The sequence below is a fragment of the Pongo pygmaeus genome, chromosome 10 (assembly GCF_028885625.2).
Source record: "Pongo pygmaeus isolate AG05252 chromosome 10, NHGRI_mPonPyg2-v2.0_pri, whole genome shotgun sequence".
Lineage (NCBI taxonomy): Eukaryota > Metazoa > Chordata > Mammalia > Primates > Hominidae > Pongo > Pongo pygmaeus.
Genome location: NC_072383.2, coordinates 9,034,790 through 9,054,040, shown reverse-complemented (window position 1 = coordinate 9,054,040; position 19,251 = coordinate 9,034,790). Strand labels below are relative to the sequence as shown.

Genomic DNA, 19,251 nt, shown 5'->3' with positions numbered 1-19,251 from the left:
GGCAGACAATCCTATTTATTAATAATAAAGCAGAAGCTTTCAGGGATTTAGTAGTAGACCTGAGTTAAAACACCAGCTCTTCTCAACCTTTGATTAGTGTTTTACCAGTGAAACACTTTGCTGCTACTAATGTAGGTCATTCATTCAACACATTTATTTAATGCCCACTGTGTTCTAGGCATTATACTAAGTGCTAGTAGAGATCAAGCAGTGAGCTACTGGAAAGACAAAAATTTATGTCTCATGGAACTTACATTGTCTGTCCCATAGATGAGACAGACAATAATTATGGAATATGCCACAATAAAAGCCGGGATAGGAAATGGGAAATGTTAAGATACTTTGAAAAAGTGTCTAATTTCATCACACCACTCACTTTGCTCATCTGTTCTTGTCAATCAGTTTTAAACTCCTATGAATATAATACAATGTAACTATCACAATTTTTATGTCTGTCTTACTTCTCACCTTCAAATGGACTTGAAAGCATCATGTCTAGAATTTTACAGTTAAAGTTTTATGTATTATATGAAGATCTGGAGCATTTTGTTTCCACTAATAATACCTAAGAAAATGCCATCATGTCCTGTGGAGAGAGGATATTCCTATTCGTGTGCCTGTTTAGAACATGCACCCATTAACTTTGTTATATACTGAGTCAGTTGCTCACCACAAGATAAGCACAAAACTATCATTTCCTTCTATCATCTCAAAGCTTTGTGCAATGTCACAAATACAACAGACCTCGATTTTTCAATTAATAGAGTTTTATTTCATTCCAGTGTTGAGTCTAGTGGTGGCCTCTGAACTGTGTAACGAAGTAGTACTTAGTACTTAGATGAGTACTTAGATGGAGTGTTTTGGTTTTTTCCTAAAACCGTTAAACATCTTCAAAATGAAAACACTGTGTCAAGAAAATGATCCATACCCTCTATAAATCATCAAAGCAATGAGAGCACTCAAAGAAAGATGGATGTTCATTATTCCTGTTCTTTTCTCCTTGAACTTAAAAAATGTCACAAAGAAGTTTGCCTTTTTGTCTTTTGTATTTGTACAGGTTTATAACCTGCTACCAGAAAAGGACCTCACTGGCTTCCCTGGGCCTTTGAATGACCAGGGCGATGAAGACTGCATCAATCGTCATAATGTCTATATTAATGGAATCACATATACTCCAGTATCAAGTACAAATGAAAAGGATATGTATAGCTTCCTAGAGGTAAACTCCTTATGTTGCAGATGGTCTGATCTTAAGGTTCTTAAAATATTACACATGTCAAAGAGTCTGTATTTGAATGCCTTCATGTCCTAGCTGAGGGTAATGGGATATAAAGAGGTAAGTGGCTTCTCCACTAATAGCAGCAGATCTGCTAAAAGCTGCTGAACTAAGCTGGAACTTTTTGGAGTATTATTCAAGTTTTCTTTTTTCACAGGAATTAATTGCTCTGTGATGTTTATTAATATCACATATACAAAATAATTACTGTTGAAAGAGTTTAATGAAAAGAATAAAATTACATCCTTAAGTATATGAATATCCCTTCTACAGATGTGAATGTTAAAAGTTTAATTTAACTGGATTGCTTGTCAAATTCAATGAAAAGAAGTAGCCACCTATGTATATTTTGTAATATATATTTACTGATTAGATGATAATTTCCTTTGCAGGACATGGGCTTAAAGGCATTCACCAACTCAAAGATTCGTAAACCCAAACTGTGTCCACAGCTTCAACAGTATGAAATGCATGGACCTGAAGGTCTACGTGTAGGTTTTTATGGTAAACAAAAAATTAATAAATATATATTGCCTAATATATTCACCAAATTTTAAATTTTTTAAAAGATGCAATGTGACAAAAATTAACAAAAAAAAAGGACGTGTGAGTCGTACATATTAAGGTTATTGCTCAAGGTCATATAGCAACATAAACTCAAATTCTAGTAGATGGAGATAGAAGTGTTAGGCTGAAAGGAAAGAGAAAGTTTCCAAGTGTAGGATTAGTGTAAACAGAAATAGAAATGTTCACAAAACAAGACTACCATTCTCCATCAGTCAGGTAAAAAAGCTGTTAACTTCCCCAAAACATCAGCCAGCATTTATGTTGGAACCACACACATTCATCAATGACATGAGCTACTTCTTTGATGAACTGAATAGTAATCAAGCATTTATTTATAGTCCCATATTGTCAAATCATGATTGAGGATAAGTTGAGTACAGAGAAAAGAGGGTCAAAAATCAAGGAAAGCATTTAGGGAGAATCAGTTGGCTCTATGGAATTCACTATGAAGTCTATGGCATATTTTATTATTTATAAATTATATCGTATAATCCTTTATTAGTAAGATTTATAGTAAATTTATACATGTATAGATATATATATATATGCACAACTTTTTTTCCAGAGAGCTGGTTGTGAAATATTGACCAACACACCCTTAATAGAAGGTGAATAGAGTAAAAGAAACTAACTGTAATCTTCTGACACGATAGAGAATAGTCTTTATTATCATTGAACTTTTCCCTCCAGTAAACTGTTTCTCAAAGCCACTGTCATAACATGTGTGTCAGTTTTTCCTTGCTCCTGCAGAGGAGCATACCAATGGAAACTTGGATTCCGGCCCTCTTCACGGCCTTGTGTCATAGCACTCTCCACTTAGCACTGCAGCAGCAGCCACATAGGACTCCACAGAGTCCTTGTGCCCCACAGACAATCCAAGCCTCTGTCTGCCAAAGTCTCTATAGCCTCTGCTTATGATCCTCCTCCCCCAGCTCACTCCTAGTTTATTCTTGTTTTTTTTGTTTTTTGTTTGTGTGTTTGTTTTTTTGTTTTTTTGAGACGAAGTCTCACTCTGTCGCCCAGGCTGGAGTGCAATGGTGCCATCTTGGCTCACTGCAAGCTCCGCCTCCCAGGTTCACACCATTCTCCTGCTTCAGCCTCCCAAGTCGCTGGGACTACAGGTGCCCGCCACCACGCCCGGCTGATTTTTTTTGTATTTTTAGTAGAGACGGGGTTTCATTGTGTTAGCCAGGATGGTCTTGATCTCCTGACCTCGTGATCCACCCGCCTCGGCCTCCCAAAGTGCTGGAATTACAGGCATGAGCCACTGCGCCCGACCTCTCCTAGCTTATTCTAATACTTCATAAGTTATCCAACATATTTCCTCCTCAAAGACGCTTTCCTTGATGACCCAAGTGCCCTCTCCTCCTTCCTCTCTATTTCATCAGACGATTTGTTTGTTTGTTTGTTTGTTTGTTTGGTGGCAACTGTTACATTCTCTCATAAGCTTTATCTGTATGTTTATTGTAATGTCTTCTTCCTCACTCACCATAGAGTCAGATGTAATGGGAAGAGGCCATGCACGCCTGGTGCATGCTGAAGAGCCTCCCACGGAGACCGTACGAAAGTACTTCCCTGAGACATGGATCTGGGATTTGGTGGTGGTAAAGTAAGTAACTTCCTGCATATGCAATATGCAACAATAGAGGTCCCTGACTATTTTCAACTCTTTGCTAGTTTTTCTGTTTTTATTGTTTTATATGTTTATGATGTACAACATGATGTTTTGATATATATATATATACACATACACATAGTAAAATGATTACTACAGTCAAACAAATTAACACATCCATTAGCTCACATTGTTACCTGTTTTTGTGTGCATGGCAAGCGCACCTAAAATCTATCCTCTTAGCCAAGTTTCAGTATCCAATACAATATTATCAACTACAGTCCTCATGCTGCACTTTAGATTTCTAAATTTATTCATCCTACATAACTTCAACTTTGTACCCTTTGACCTGCTTCTCCCCATCCCTGCAACCCCAACCACCGTTCTACTCTCTGTTCCTATGTATTCAACTTCTTTTAGCATCCACATACAGGTAAGATCATGCAGTACTTGTCCTGTGTCTGGCTTATTTCACTTAGCATAATCTCCCCCAGGTTCATCCATATTGTCACAAATAGCAGGATCTTCTTTCACTTAAGGCTGAATAATATTCCATTATGCATAGTCACAATTTATTTATCCATTCACCCAGACACTTAGGTTGTTTTTATATCTTGGCAACTGTGAATAATGCTGTAATGAACACCAAAACACATATATCTCTACAAGGTTCTTATTTCATTTCCGTTGGGAGTATACCCAGAAGAGGGATTTCTGGGACGTATGGTAGTTTGCATTTTAAAATTTTTGAGGTATCTTCATACTGTTTTCCATAATGGCTGTGGCAATGTACATTTGCACCAAGGGGAGTGAACAAACTCCTTCCAGAGAGACACTGGAAACAGAGTTTTATCCCTGAAACAAGCCAGTGGGGCAGGTGGAGAGAAAGAGCCGGAATGGCCATATACTCCCTTTCAGGCTCCTGGAGTCTTGTTTACTTCCCCTTTCACTACCAGATGCAGGCTGTTTAGAAGCCCAACCCTTAGGAGACAGCTAGAAATGGGAGATTTTGCCTGTTCTCTCTGTAGTTAGCCAAGGGGTGGTGGGGGCGGGTAGCCGCTGGCATTGCTCAAAGGCCTATTTAAAATCACCTCTGTGTTCACTGTGGTCTAGGGAGACTCCTGATTGCAGAGCTCCATCTACTCCTGGAGCTAGGTGATTTAGGAGCCAGACCCTTAGGTAGGAGCTGTAAACGTTGGGGTGCTTGATGCATAGACAAATTATTCCCAGGGGTATGTTCAGACCTGGTTTTATCCGTGGGGCGAGCCAGGGGAAGGAGGCATGGGAAGTGCCCTTACTGTTTTTCAGGCTTCCTGTAAGTCTGTCGTTTCCCTACCTCTTCTGCTTCCCGGTGCAGGCTAGTTAGAAGCCCAACACTCAGTCAGCAACTGATAAAGTGGGTAGAAGAAGCCCTTCCAGGGAGAAACTGGGAGCTGTTAGCTAATTTTTCAGTACTGAAGTACTTCTTTCAAACGCATTGCTAATTTCAGGAGATGTTTAACATAAATACATCAGCTAAGAAGTCTTACTAATCTAATTGCATCACAGCTAAAAAATGTTGTGCAAATTTAATTCTAAGATTTGCAGAAAATGGGCTAAGGACCTAATACAACCAAGGACTGCACAGATTGCCTGTAAGAGATCCCTCACTGATTAGCAATCCTGAGTTAAATACAGATTCAGTCAGGCCCGCTCTACACAATAGTGGTAAAATTTAAAATTATAAAGCAGCCCTCAGTGGAATAGCATTTTAGAGAAGAGAACTTAAGAACAATCTCAAACTGCATATTAAATTTATAACTATATTGTCTGTAAAAGATCATGCTACAATTCTGATATACTACAGTTAAAAACAGTTGGAAGAAAAGGACTTATATTCCCATCTCGATCCTTGATTATACTCTCCATTATTGGTATTTCTGTTGAGTGTTTTTAAGACATGGCAGTAGAATCATTCCTAGGGATTCTCTCCCTAGAAAGGATGTATTTAACTGTATACGTTCTGTTCTTCACTTACCCTCCTCCCCAGTTCATCAGGTGTGGCTGAGGTGGGAGTAACAGTCCCTGACACCATCACCGAGTGGAAAGCAGGGGCCTTCTGCCTGTCCGAAGATGCTGGACTTGGTATCTCTTCCACTGCCTCTCTCCGAGCCTTCCAGCCCTTCTTTGTGGAGCTCACAATGCCTTACTCTGTGATTCGTGGAGAGGTCTTCACACTCAAGGCCACGGTCCTAAACTACCTTCCCAAATGCATCCGGGTAAGGATCTCTTTCCTAAATTAAATACAAGGTAGCTATCAAGTAAATTAAAAGTTGCACTCCTAGGAATACTGACAAAGTCTTGTATGCAAAATATGCTTACTAGATATTCATGATTGTATAAGTTACAGGTTGTGAGATCTCCAAATACCAAGTTGCACCATAAAGCAAGTTTCTAGCCCTTATAACCCTTCAAAGTTAGTATTTGTGTGGTATGAAGAATTCTGACAGGGATGACAAAAGTCAGTACTCTATTCTCATGACAGATTCTACAAGGTTTCAACCTCTGCTATCTCATATATTTAACTTTTCATAGCTCATTCATTATATTAAACCTAATTTTAAAAGTCGTTTGTGAGCATCTTACCTCTGCTGAAACCGTAACTGTTTATAAGTCTTGTATCCTCTGCCGGGAGATCCGGGGGAATGGTCAAAGTTCCAGACCAAAGAGGTAGAGCAGCATGCCATCATTACTTTTCCCTTCCTCTGGTCCCATCATGTGAAAGAGCAGGTGGCTTCCAAAATAACTCAGATTTACCTGTGTAAATCTGATAGATTAAGAGCCACTTAAATGTATTTCAGGTACTTGATCTTCATTTATATCACCTTTAATGTGAGGCAACCTGAAATCTAACCAATTCCTCAAGATGCTTTACTTCAAACCCATTCTCCCTCTGTTCTCCTTCCCCCTCTACTCTTTCTTATGTGTGGTTTCAGGTCAGTGTGCAGCTGGAAGCCTCTCCCGCCTTCCTAGCTGTCCCAGTGGAGAAGGAACAAGCGCCTCACTGCATCTGTGCAAACGGGCGGCAAACTGTGTCCTGGGCAATAACCCCAAAGTCATTAGGTGAGCAAAAAACTCCTAGAGATAATTCTCTACTCAAAGATTGTATACGGCAGTGGGAACCTTATATTGAGTGCTACTTCCTTCAGGAAAAGACCACTAGATGCTGCGATTTTTTTCCTTTGTCTTTTATTCTAAGATGCCTACAAGGATATCCTCAACATCTCCACCTTGAATTCTCAGTATCATTCACCTCTCATTTGCATGTTTCCGTTCCTGCCTCTGTGTTTTAATAAAACAAAAGTTTACAGAGCATTGAACATTTATAAATCTTTAGTTTGGAGGCATGGAGGAAGGGGAAGAGGCTATTCATTTCTATTGGCCTTTTTTTTTCAGGAAATGTGAATTTCACTGTGAGTGCAGAGGCACTAGAGTCTCAAGAGCTGTGTGGGACTGAGGTGGCTTCAGTTCCTGAATATGGAAAGAAAGACACAGTCATCAAGCCTCTGTTGGTTGAAGTAAGTAAACCTAAATAATATATAGTCCATAATAATATATAATAATATATGTGGGTAATATAATAATATATGGATATTTTATAATATTATTCTCATGCATCTCTCTGTCCTATCTCTCTCTTGATTTACTTTCTGTTTTGTTGGGGTTTTTTTGTTTTTGTTTTTGTTTTGGAGGCAGAGTCTTGCTCTGTCACCCAGGCTGGAGTGCAGTGGCAGGATCTCTGGTCACTGCAACCTCCGCCTCCTGAGTTCAAGCAATTCTCGTGCCTCAGCCTCCTGAGTAGCTGGGATTACAGGTGTGCACCACCACGCCCAGCTAGTTTTTGTATTTTTAGTAAAGACAGGGTTTCACCACGTTGACCAGGCTGGTCTCGAACTCCTGGCCTCAAGTGATCTGCCCACCTCAGCTTCCCAAAGTGCTGGGATTATAGGTGTGAGCCACCATGCGCAGCCTCCCTTTGATTTACTTTCTTAATTTTTCCTTCACCTGTTCATGCATCGAACTACCTCCTACATATATTGCTTATATGTACAGAATTTTCTTAGATAACACAGTTTAAATCCTTGTCTTCACTATCCAAATATCTGTGGTCCCTCCATTAACACACATGTTCTGAAGGTCAGTCCATTCTCACTAGCTTTTCTTTCTTTTACCTAAAGCCTGAAGGACTAGAGAAGGAAACAACATTCAACTCCCTGCTTTGTCCATCAGGTAAGAGTCAACCATCACAGTTTAAAAAACATTAAAGTCTAACATTTAAAGTTCAAAGAACATTTATATATTATTCCTACACTTTCTTTGTGATCTAAGACCTGAAGCACCATCAACGCGTTTGACAAATGTGGAAAATAGTTCTTAGGAAGGCCAAGTAATTTGATCAGAATATCCCTAGGCCTGCATTCTGACTCTTGATCTTTTGCAGCACCTATGCAAACACCAAATGACTTTCTGACCAGTGTATGGCATGGGCATAGGTAGAAAGTGGGTAGAATCAAAATGAATATTACCAAAAGGGATGTTTCCTTAAATAATTAATAATGCAAACTATGGACAGCTGAATTTAGGGCATTGTAACACTGAGTTTTACATAGCCAACAGTATTTGATAACGGGATTGCTATTTCCCAAAGGAAAAGTTGTCATGGCCTTTACTATTATTGTCATATTAATATTTGTTTGATGCCTATCCCGTATCTAATGCCCTGTCAATCATTTGAGAAGGAACTGAAGAAACTTAACAGTAAAAATTTAATACACTGAGAAATTTATCAGCACAATGCATTCTCACCCCAAACCAACATTGAATCAACATCATACATATGTTCATTGCCTTTCTCTGATTACCTATACATTTAGTATGTTTTTCATACTAAATACTAAATGCTTTATCTATTCATCTGTTGCCAAGATGTAACATATAAAATGTATCCTAAAAACATAACTTCCTTGTCGTTTAGCCTTATTTCTACATTTAAGTGAACTGAGTACCTATCATTCAATCCTTTTATCGTGACTTCTCCATTTCTGAGTTACTCATTTTGATGTATCTCTTAGGTGTAAGGGCTAATCATCAAATCGTTTTACTAAGTTTCATTTTAATTACCAACATAATCAAATTTGCCTACCTAATTTTACAAAAATATATTCTTCTTTAAAAAAACAAAACAGAACATCATATTAAAGGTTAATGTCACCCCCCCCCGAACATTTTTCAGTACTTTAATTGTCATCCATTTATCTTTAGAAATAATGTGTGTAGATGTATATGTTTGTGGATGTGTGATTTACATATAATAAACTGTGTATGTTTCATTCTATAAATCACTGTTTGTTTTTCACTCAGCAACCTGTCTTGGAGATTTATCTATGTTAAATTGTAGATCTAGGTCTTTCCTTTTAATTGCTTTTAATCCTATAATATAAATACATCACAATTCTGCTTAGTGTTTTAGTCCTCCTGTATTGATTTTTTCAACTATTCGCTAGCTTTAAAAAATTAGTTAATTAATTATAATAATAGCCTCCTTATGAACATATGCAAGTACAGCTAGGATAGATCCAAAATGTTAAATTCCTGAGTCAGAGAGCATATGCATAGATATGCATAAAAGTTTGGTTGGTGGTGGTTGTTCTTTAATTACATTGTAAACTGACCATTTATAATTGTATATATATACAGCATACAAAGTGATGTTATGATTTATGAATAGAATGTGAAATAATTAAATCAAGCTAACCTCAAATACTTATGTTTTGTGGTGGGAACATTTGAAATTCTCTAAGCAAGTTTGAAACATACAATACACTATTATTAACTATTTTCACCATGCTGTGCAATAGATCCCAAAAAGAAAAAAATGTATTCCTTCTGTGTGAGACTTTGTGTCCCTTGAACACCACCTTCTTTTTACTCCAGCCTCATCCTCCATAACCACCATTCTACTCTTTGCTCCTGTGAATTTGAATGTTTTAGCTTCCACATACAAATCAGAACATGCAATATTTGTTTTCCTGTATCTGGCTTATTTCAACTCAACATAATCTCCTCCAGATTTAATCATGCTGCCCTAAGTAGCAGAATGTTCTTGTTTTTTAAAATGGAATGGAATTCTATGTGTATATATACCAAATTTTCTTTATCTATTCATCTGTTGATGACACTTATGATTCCATAACTAGACATCAGTAATTTGATGGGGATTACATTGAATGTATAGATTGCTTTGGGTAGTGTGGACATTTTAACAGTATTAATTCTTCCAATCCATGAACATTGTATGTTTTTTTCATTTATTTGTGTTCTCTTTGATTTCTTTCATCAGTGTTTTATAATTTTCAGTGTACATTTCACCTCCTTGATTAGATTTATTTCTACATCTTGTTTCATAGCTATCGTAAATGGGATTGTTTTTATTTCTTCTTCGATCATTCATTGTTAGTGTATAGAAGATACTACTGATTTTTACGTGTTGATTTTGTATCTTGCAACTTTATTGCATTCATTTATAAGTTCTTGCAGCCCTGTGATGAAGTGTTTTGAGCTTCCAATATATAAGATAATGTCATCACCAACAGTGAAAATTTTACTTTTTCCTCATCAATTTGGATATTTTTCATTTCTTTTTCGTGTTTGATTGCTCTTGCTGCTACTTCCAGCACTACTTTGAAAATAAATGGTGACAGTGGGTATCCTTGTCTTGTTCCAGGTCTTAAAGGAAAGTTTTTCAATTTTTCACTGTTAAATATGTAAGCTATAGGTTTATCATACATGGCCTTTATTGTGTTGAGGAACATTGCTTGTATATCTAATTTGGTGAGTGTTTTATCATAAAAGAGCATTGAATTTTGTCAAATACTTTTTCTCCATCTAACAAGATGATCGTATGGTTTTTACCCTTCATTCTGTAAATGTGATGTATCACATTTATTGATATGCATGTGTTGAACAATTTTTGCATCTCAGGGATAAATCCCACTTGACTAGGTAGATGATCCTTTTAATGTATTGTAGGATTTAGTCTGCCAGCTTATTTCGTGTGGTTGGTTAGTTGGTTTAGTTTTTTAAGTGATGAGCTTTTGCTGTGTTCCCCAGACTGGACTTGAACTCCTGAGCTCAAGCAATCCTACCACCTCAGCCACCCACAGGTGTATGCCACCATGCTTAGCTGCTATGCTAGTATTTTATTGAGTATTTTTGCATCTATATTCATCAAGAATATTGGCCTGTAATTCTTTTTTGTAATGTCTTTTTATGACATTGGTATCAGGGTAATGCTCGCCTCATAAAATGAGCTTGAAAGTATTCCTTCCTCTTCCAGCTTTTGGCAGAGTTTGAAAAGGATTGGTATTCATTCTTTTTAAATGATAAGTAGAACCTAGCAGTGAAGCCAACAGTTATTAGGCTTTTCTTTAATGGAAAACTTTTTATTACTGATTCAATCTCCTCACTCATTATTTGTCAGTTCAGATTTTCTATTTCTTCATGATTCAGTCTTGGTAGTATGTATGCCTAGGAATGCATTCATTTCTTCTAGATCATCTAATTTATTGGTATATACTTGTTCATAATACTCTCTTATGATCCTTTGTATTTCTGTGGTATCAGCTATAATTTCTCCTCTTTCATTTCTGATTTTATATATTTAAGGCCTCCCTCTTTTTTCTTAGCTAATCTAGCTAAAAGTTTTTGTCTGTCTTTTTAAAAAAAACAGTTCAGTTTCATTGATCTTTTGTATTCTTTTTCTAGTCTCTATTTGATTTATTTCTGCTCTAATCTTTATTATTTTCCTTTGTTCTACCAATTTTGAGCTTAGTTTGTTCTTCTTTTCCTACTTCTCTGAGGAATATCATTAGTATCTTTATTGGAAATTTTTCTTCTTTTTTGGTGTTTATTGTTATAAGCTTTCCTCTTAGAATTGCTTTTACTTTATGCTATGTTTTGTTATGCTCCATTTCCATGTTCATTTGTCTTAAGATATTTTTGAATTTCCTTTTAAATTTGTTTACTGACCCATTGGCTGTTCAGGAGCGTGTCGTTGAATTTTCATATATTTGTGAATTTTTTCTAATTCCTCCTGTTACTCATTTCTAGTTTTCATGGTATTGTGGTCAGAAAAGATACTTGATACGATTTCAGTCTTCTTAAATTTGCTAAGACTTGTTTTGTGGGCTAAAATATGATCTATCTTGGAGAATGTTTCTTGTCTGCTTGAAATGAAATGTTCTGTGTGTATCCATTAGGTCTATTTGATCTAAAGCGTTGGTCAAGTTCAACGTTTTCTTATTAATTTTCTTTCTGGATAATCTATCGATGTTTTAAAGTGAGATGTTGAAATTCCCTGATATTACTGCATTGCAACATATCTCTCCCTTCAACCTTTAATATTTGTTTTATATATTTAGGTTCTCCAATGTTGGATACGTATAGATTTACAATTGTTATATCCTTTTGATGAATTGACCCTTTTATCATTATATAATATTCTCCTTTGTCTCTTTGTACAGTTTTTTACTTCAAGTCTGTTTCGTTGAATATAAATATAGCTACCCCTGCTCCCTTTTAGTCCCCATTACCTAGAACATCTTTTTCCTTCTCTTCACTTTCAGTCTATGTGTGTCCTTAAAAATTAGGTGAGTCTCTTGTAATTCGCATATGTTTCGGTCCTGTTTTTTTAAATCCATTCAGTCACTTTATGTCTTTTAAATGGGGAATTTAGTCCATTCGCATTCAAGGTAATTATTAATTTTAAAAACGACTTGGTGCTACCATTTTGTTGTTTTCTGGTTGTTTTGCTTCTTTGTTCCTCTTTTGCTGTCTTCTTTTGTGGTTTGATGTTCTGTAGTGGTATGATTTGAATCTTTTAAAATTTTTGTTCTGTGCTTCTGTTAAAGATTTTTGCCTTACTGTTACTATGAGGTTTACAGTCAATTTCAAGCTGATAACAACTTAGCTTTGCATTCTTTCACTCCCCCACACACATTTTATGTCTTTGATGTCAGAATTTATATCATTTTGTAATGTGTATTTATTGACTATTTTTAGCTATGCTTGTTATTAATATGTTGTCTTTTAACCCTTGTACTAGAGCATTACAGTCATAGAGTATTTTGAATATGGCTCTATATTACTTATACCATTAAATTTTGTGCTTTTGTGTTTTTGTATTATTAATTAGGGGCCTTTTGTTTCAGCTTAAAGAACTCCCTTCAGTAATTCCTGAAGGCAGGCCTAATGTTGACGACTCTCTTAGCTTTTAGTTTGTCTGGGAATGTTTTATTTCTCCCTCATTTCTGAAAGACAGCTTTGCTGGATGAAGAATTCTTGATTACACGTTTTTATTTTTGTTTTCCTTCAGCACTTTGAATATATTACTCCACTCTCCCTCAGCCTGCAGGGTTCCTGCTAAAAATCCATGGATAGTTGTATTGGAATTCCTTTGTATGTGATATGTTTCATTATCACCTTCTGCTTTCAGAATTTTTTCTTTGTCTTCGATTTTTGATAGTTTAATTATTGTGTCTTAGTGAACAGTTCTTTCATTTGAATTTCATTGGAGACCTCTGTGCCTCCTGTACTTGGATGCTAGGATCTATCCCCTGATTAGGGAAGTTTTCAGCCATTATTGCTTTTTTTTTTTTTTTTCCTGATTCTATACTCTTTTTTTTTCATTATTGCTTTAAATGTGCTTTATAGTCTCTTTCTTCTTCTTCTGGACTTTCTTTAATACAAAGGTTTGATTTCATGATGATGTCCCATAATTTCCATAGGCTTTCTTCATTCTTTTGTCTTTCTGCTCTTCTGCCTGGATAATTCCGAATACTCTATCTTTGAGCTCACTGATTCTTCTGCTGGATCAAGTCTGCTGTTGAGCTTACTATTGAATTTTTAATCTTAGTCATTGTATTCTTTATTTCTAGGATTTCTATTTGGTTTCTTTTTGATTGTTTCTATTTATTTTTTATTTTACAATATTAGCTAAGTTGCAGATAATTATTTCTATTTCTTTTTTTTTTATATACTTTAAGTTCTAGGGTACATGTGCACAATGTGCAGGTTTATTACATATGTATACATGCACCATGTTGGTATGCTGCACCCATTAACTCGTCATTTACATTCAGTATATCTCCTAATGCTATCCCTCCCCCCTCCCCCTACCCCACAACAGGCCCTGGTGTGTGATGTTCCCCTTCCTGTGTCCAAGTGTTCTCATTGTTCATTTCCCACCTGTGAGTGAGAACATGTGGTGTTTGGTTTTTTGTCCTTGCAATAGTTTGCTGAGAATGATGGTTTCCAGCTTCATCCATGTCCCAGGAAACAACAGGTGCTAGAGAGGATGTGGAGACATAGGAACACTTTTACACTGTTGGTGGGATTGTAAACTAGTTCAACTATTGTGGAAGTCAGTGTGGCGATTCCTCAGGGATCTAGAACTAGAAATACCATTTGACCCAGCCATCCCATTACTGAGTATATACCCAAAGGATTATAAATCATGCTGCTATAAAGACACATGCACACATATGTTTATTGCAGCACTATTCACAATTGTTTCTATTTCTATGTCAAACTTCTCATTTTGTTGGTGTATTGTTTTGCAAATTTCATTTAATTTTGTATTTATATATTCTTGTAGTCCACTGAATTTCTTCAAGAGGATTATTCTGAATTCTTTGTCAGTGATTTCATAGATCTTTATTTCTATGAGGTCAATTTTTTGAGCTTTGTCAGTTTCTTTTGGAGGTGTCATGATTCCTTGATTCTTCATAATCCTGTGTCCTTGCATTGTTTGTGCATTTGAGGAGAAAGCCACTTCTTCTGGCCCTATAGGTATTCTTTGGCAGGGATAAACGTTTGCTATTTAGTCTAGCCTGTAATTCTGGAAAGATCAGTTGGTGACAACCTTGAGCAGGCAGAGCTTTTCATGGGTTCCCTAGTTGGCTGGGCCACTGCCTTTGCTCTTATGTTTGGTAGGGCCACTGGTTGGGTCTTGCTCCCTCGCAAGATCACTGTTTTGTCTCTGCTATCTGGTGGAGCTGCTGGCTGGATACTGCAATGGCCTCTTGTCAGGCCAGTCACAAGATGTGTTGCCTGGCTGGATGATTCTGCTATTTGGGACCTGAATTTAGGCAGGGTCACAATCTGGGCTGTGAGGTTAGGTGGAGTTGTTGCTTGGGATGGGGAGAAATAAATACTATAGTTCTTAGATGTGCATAATAGAGGATTGCTACCCTACCCTTGTGAATGGAGCCATGGAATGAGGTTTTGGCTGAGTTGAGCCACCCTTTAGACTCCCAGGTCAAGCATATTTAACCCCTACACTTCTATGAAATGCACAGAGGTGGTGTCTCCTACCTGGGTGGGGTCACTGGCATAAGCTCTGAAGCTGGGCTTACAGACTGGCCATCTGGAAACTCAAGCTAGGTTGAACTTCCCAACATGCTTCTGAAATTGACCAGTTCAGTTTTGCAGATGGGCTATGCAGTTGGCTGGTATCTCTGAATGGGTGCCATAGCTGGCAGAAACACAGAAGCACTACCAAAATCCACATGCTGGTCACTGTGAGCTCTGTCCTTCTTTGTTTCTACCTGACCTCATTATTTCCGGTGTTCCCGATGAAATGAGACCAGAGTGGGCTTCCTGAGAAGTGTCTTTGAATACTTGAGAATCTTGATGTCTATCTCTGGTTCTCTTTCCCCCCCTGTAGAAACTGTGACCCCAGGGAAATCCTCTCTATCTGGCATTGTGCTAACCTAAAGGAGTGAGAACAGTGACATGGTCAAAGTGAGACCATTCTTCCTACCCTTCTAATTTGTCTTCACTCAGTTCTGTGAACAATGTAGTTGTCCTAGACTTGTTTCCAAGTATTGGGGTTTTCAAAATAGATTTTCTGATCTGTGTGGATAGTAGCTAGTTGGACTTTCTGTGGAGGGAGGGAAGATCCTGAGACTTTCTAGTCCATCATCTTGCTTTATTCTGAGTTTTAGTAGAACTACAAAAAGAAAATCCTCCTCTTTATTACCTAAATGCATTTATACTTCCACCAGGATACGTTTCCAGTGTTATACTTGCCATCATCTGTTACCATCAAAGTTTTTAATTTTAATTTTTGCCAAAAATTTAGAAAAAAAAAATTTAGCTGTTGTTTTAATTTATATTTTCTTAATTACAAGGATGACCTTATTTTTGCATGTTTATTAATTGCCTTTATAATCTTTGGCCATTTGTCTTTTGAGTAGTTTTTTTCTGACTCAGTTGTATGACACTAATTCTTTATCTGTTGAATATGTTGCACATATTTTCTTTCACTTGGTCATTTTTTTTAACTGTTTATGGCATCTGTTTTTCTTACAAAAGTTTTAATATTAATTTTATGAGAAAGGGAAGATAACCGCTACATTTTTCATTTGTACATAATTCACCAATATTAAAATTGTAGTAAATGTATGTTCATCAGTAGCAGTTATTTTATTTTCAGTGAGTCAAGCATTTTATTTTGCTTAGCCATTTGTCCTTTAACTATGCTTATGGCTTTTTTTAAAGAAACATTTCAATATGAATTTTATGAGGAAGGGATTCAGTATGAAAATAAATACTATACTCCTCTCATTTTCATTTCATATAATTTACCAAGATTAAAATGGAAGTAAATGTATGTTCATGAGTAGTAATTATTTTATTTTCAATACATCAAATACTGTTCATCTTCACTTCCTTACCCTCAATTTTCTAGGTTTTCCGTAAAAATACTATCTTTATATATGAAATTTGAAGAAAGAACATGCATTATTATAGAACTCAGGATCTTTTGTGGGTAATTTTACTTATGTATACTTATAGGGCTTTGTTGTTGGTGTTTTCTCCATACAACTGTTGAGTAAGGAAGTTGACGGTGGGGACTAAATAGATCATCTTGTGATAACCGTCTTGTGTCGGCCATCAGATGACAGCAACTGAATCACAACATCACCAGGCTTTTACAATTTGTTGTCTTATTTGGCATGAAATTCCATATAAATTACTGAAAAGGTCATTGAAGAAGAAATTCTGAAAATCACAGGAAACCAGTAGCCCATTTTTAAGATATTTATATATTACTGTTGTATTAAAGGCAGACAACTTTTCAGGAGGAGTTTAGGTATAAGGCATAGTCCTAGCTTCTGGGTCATAGAGCTGTTTAGAAAGATATAATGCAGAAATAATTTTCATTTGTCTGATTTGCTTATTTCTCTAGGTGGTGAGGTTTCTGAAGAATTATCCCTGAAACTGCCACCAAATGTGGTAGAAGAATCTGCCCGCGCTTCTGTCTCAGTTTTGGGTGAGTCTCCAGCCCCTAGTGGATCCAGGCATTAACAGCTTCTATTATACTATTTTTATTTCCCATAAATATTTACTAAAAATAATACTATAATTTTAACTTCTTTCTTTTCTTCTTCGGGCTTGTTTATTGCTTTCAATCATACTTCTATCCCTGGAAGAATCATCCTTCCTAAAAATTCTGTTTCTAAGCTCAACTAATTATTTCTGCTTAATGATTTTGATAGATGATAATCTCCAAGCTTTATGACTTCCCATCTCTCCCATTCTCTAGGAGACATATTAGGCTCTGCCATGCAAAACACACAAAATCTTCTCCAGATGCCCTATGGCTGTGGAGAGCAGAATATGGTCCTCTTTGCTCCTAACATCTATGTTCTGGATTATCTAAATGAAACACAGCAGCTTACTCCAGAGATCAAGTCCAAGGCCATTGGCTATCTCAACACTGGTGAGTGATTACTTGAGTAAGGGAAAACTTGAATGTTATTTCAACTGGATTTCCCAGTAGGCTTCAGTTACTTATGAATATCATGATACATTAGCTTAGTTCACTATGATAGCTACTATGATAGTTAATTTCCTGGAAACTCTCCACTCTCCAACCTCCAGTAAAATATTTAAGGCTCAGAAACTCCTAATCTGTGACAACAAAATTTAAGAAATGTCACAAGAGAAGCCAAGGTATTTTAGTAATTTCTCCACCCTCAGCATGCACATTAATCCATTGTGCTGCTTCATTAATCTTCCTTTCCAGGTTACCAGAGACAGTTGAACTACAAACACTATGACGGCTCCTACAGCACCTTTGGGGAGCGATATGGCAGGAACCAGGGCAACACCTGGTAAGGAAAGAACAATTTTTTGAGCTCCTTTTTGTGTGCTAGCTCTTTTACAGGTATTACCTCAATTATATTCACAGTAACACTATCAGATACGTATTATCAGACTGATGGTTTGTTATACTAGATAAATCCACCAAGATTAGCAAGGTAACAAGAAGAAAACCTGATATCCAAATACATGTATGTTAGGCTTGTTTCCAAAATTGATCCTATTAATAATGTACCAAGGTTTTCTTTCTGAAATGGCTATTCTTTCTAAAGTAGCTACAATAACCATGAGTTTTAAAATGATATTGCCAGTGAACATATATAACTTCCAGATAAACCATGTTAACTTCAGCTTATATTGTCACATTCTAAGTCATTCAGCTTGACTTAGAATGAATTCATTAATAAGAGGAAACAATTGAGAAGGAAACAGTAATATAAAACATTTTTTTAAAACCCTAAAGTAAAGCAATATTAAAAGTTGCTGCATATAAGAGCTGCATGTGAGAAGATTCTGTCATCTGCAGAAGGAAATCTCTAAAGATAAGAGAGATTTAAAGCCTTACTCAAGTAACTAACAAAAATAAGTAAATTCAAAGTACTTGAATGTAAATTCGTTCAACCATTGTGGAAGACAGTGTGGCAATTCCTCAAGGATCTAGAACCAGAAATACCATTTGACCTAGTAATCCCATTACTGGGTATATACCCAAAGGAATATAAATCATTCTACTGTAAAGACACATGCACACGTATGTTTATTGTGGCACTATTTACAATAACAAAGTCATGGAACTAACCCAAATGCTCATCAATGATAGACTGGATAAAGAAAATGTGGTACATATACACCATGGAATACTATGCAGCCATAAAAAGAAATGAGGTCATGTCCTTTGCAGGGACATGGATGAAGCTGCATGGAAGCCATCATCCTCAGCAAACTAACACAGGAACAGAAAACCAAACACCACATGTTCTCATAAGTGGGAGTTAAACAATGAGAACACACGGACACAGGGAGGGGAGCAACACACACCAGGGCCTGTTGGGAGGTGTGGGGTGACGGGAGGGAACTAAGCGGATGGGTCAATAAGTGCAAGAAACCACCATGGCACACGTATACTTGTGTAACAAACCTGCACGTTCTGCACATGTATCTCGGAACTAAAATAAAATTAAATATACTTAGACTCCATGTGGCAAAGAGAGAGTTAGCAAGGAAATACTAGATCTAGCAGATTAATCAGGCAGACTAAAGATTAATCAAGGAGATAAGATCTCTAAGTACACAAGAATTTTGTTAGCTAACACATCATGTGAAGCCTGTTGCTGTTAAGTGGTTATAAAACCATTCTGACAACATAAATATCATGATTGCTTCCTCCCTGGTCAGGCTCACAGCATTTGTTCTGAAGACTTTTGCCCAAGCTCGAGCCTACATCTTCATCGATGAAGCACACATTACCCAAGCCCTCATATGGCTCTCCCAGAGGCAGAAGGACAATGGCTGTTTCAGGAGCTCTGGGTCACTGCTCAACAATGCCATAAAGGTGAATCATTCTGGAGCTAGTTTTGATTTGTCC

General features: G+C 36.8%; 1 protein-coding gene across 1 annotated transcript in view; it reads left to right on the top strand.

Moving 5' to 3' along the window:
- LOC129009784 (alpha-2-macroglobulin) overlaps positions 1–19,251 on the top strand; it is a 50,310-nt gene that overhangs the window by 18,721 nt on the left and 12,338 nt on the right. The window contains exons 16-26 of the mRNA XM_054443338.1: positions 1,058–1,219; positions 1,669–1,780; positions 3,338–3,452; positions 5,488–5,716; positions 6,434–6,560; positions 6,894–7,015; positions 7,676–7,727; positions 16,750–16,833; positions 17,107–17,283; positions 17,590–17,677; positions 19,062–19,218. Of these exons, the coding sequence (XP_054299313.1) occupies positions 1,058–1,219; positions 1,669–1,780; positions 3,338–3,452; positions 5,488–5,716; positions 6,434–6,560; positions 6,894–7,015; positions 7,676–7,727; positions 16,750–16,833; positions 17,107–17,283; positions 17,590–17,677; positions 19,062–19,218 (1,425 nt within the window). The remainder of the gene's footprint in view (positions 1–1,057; positions 1,220–1,668; positions 1,781–3,337; positions 3,453–5,487; positions 5,717–6,433; positions 6,561–6,893; positions 7,016–7,675; positions 7,728–16,749; positions 16,834–17,106; positions 17,284–17,589; positions 17,678–19,061; positions 19,219–19,251) is intronic.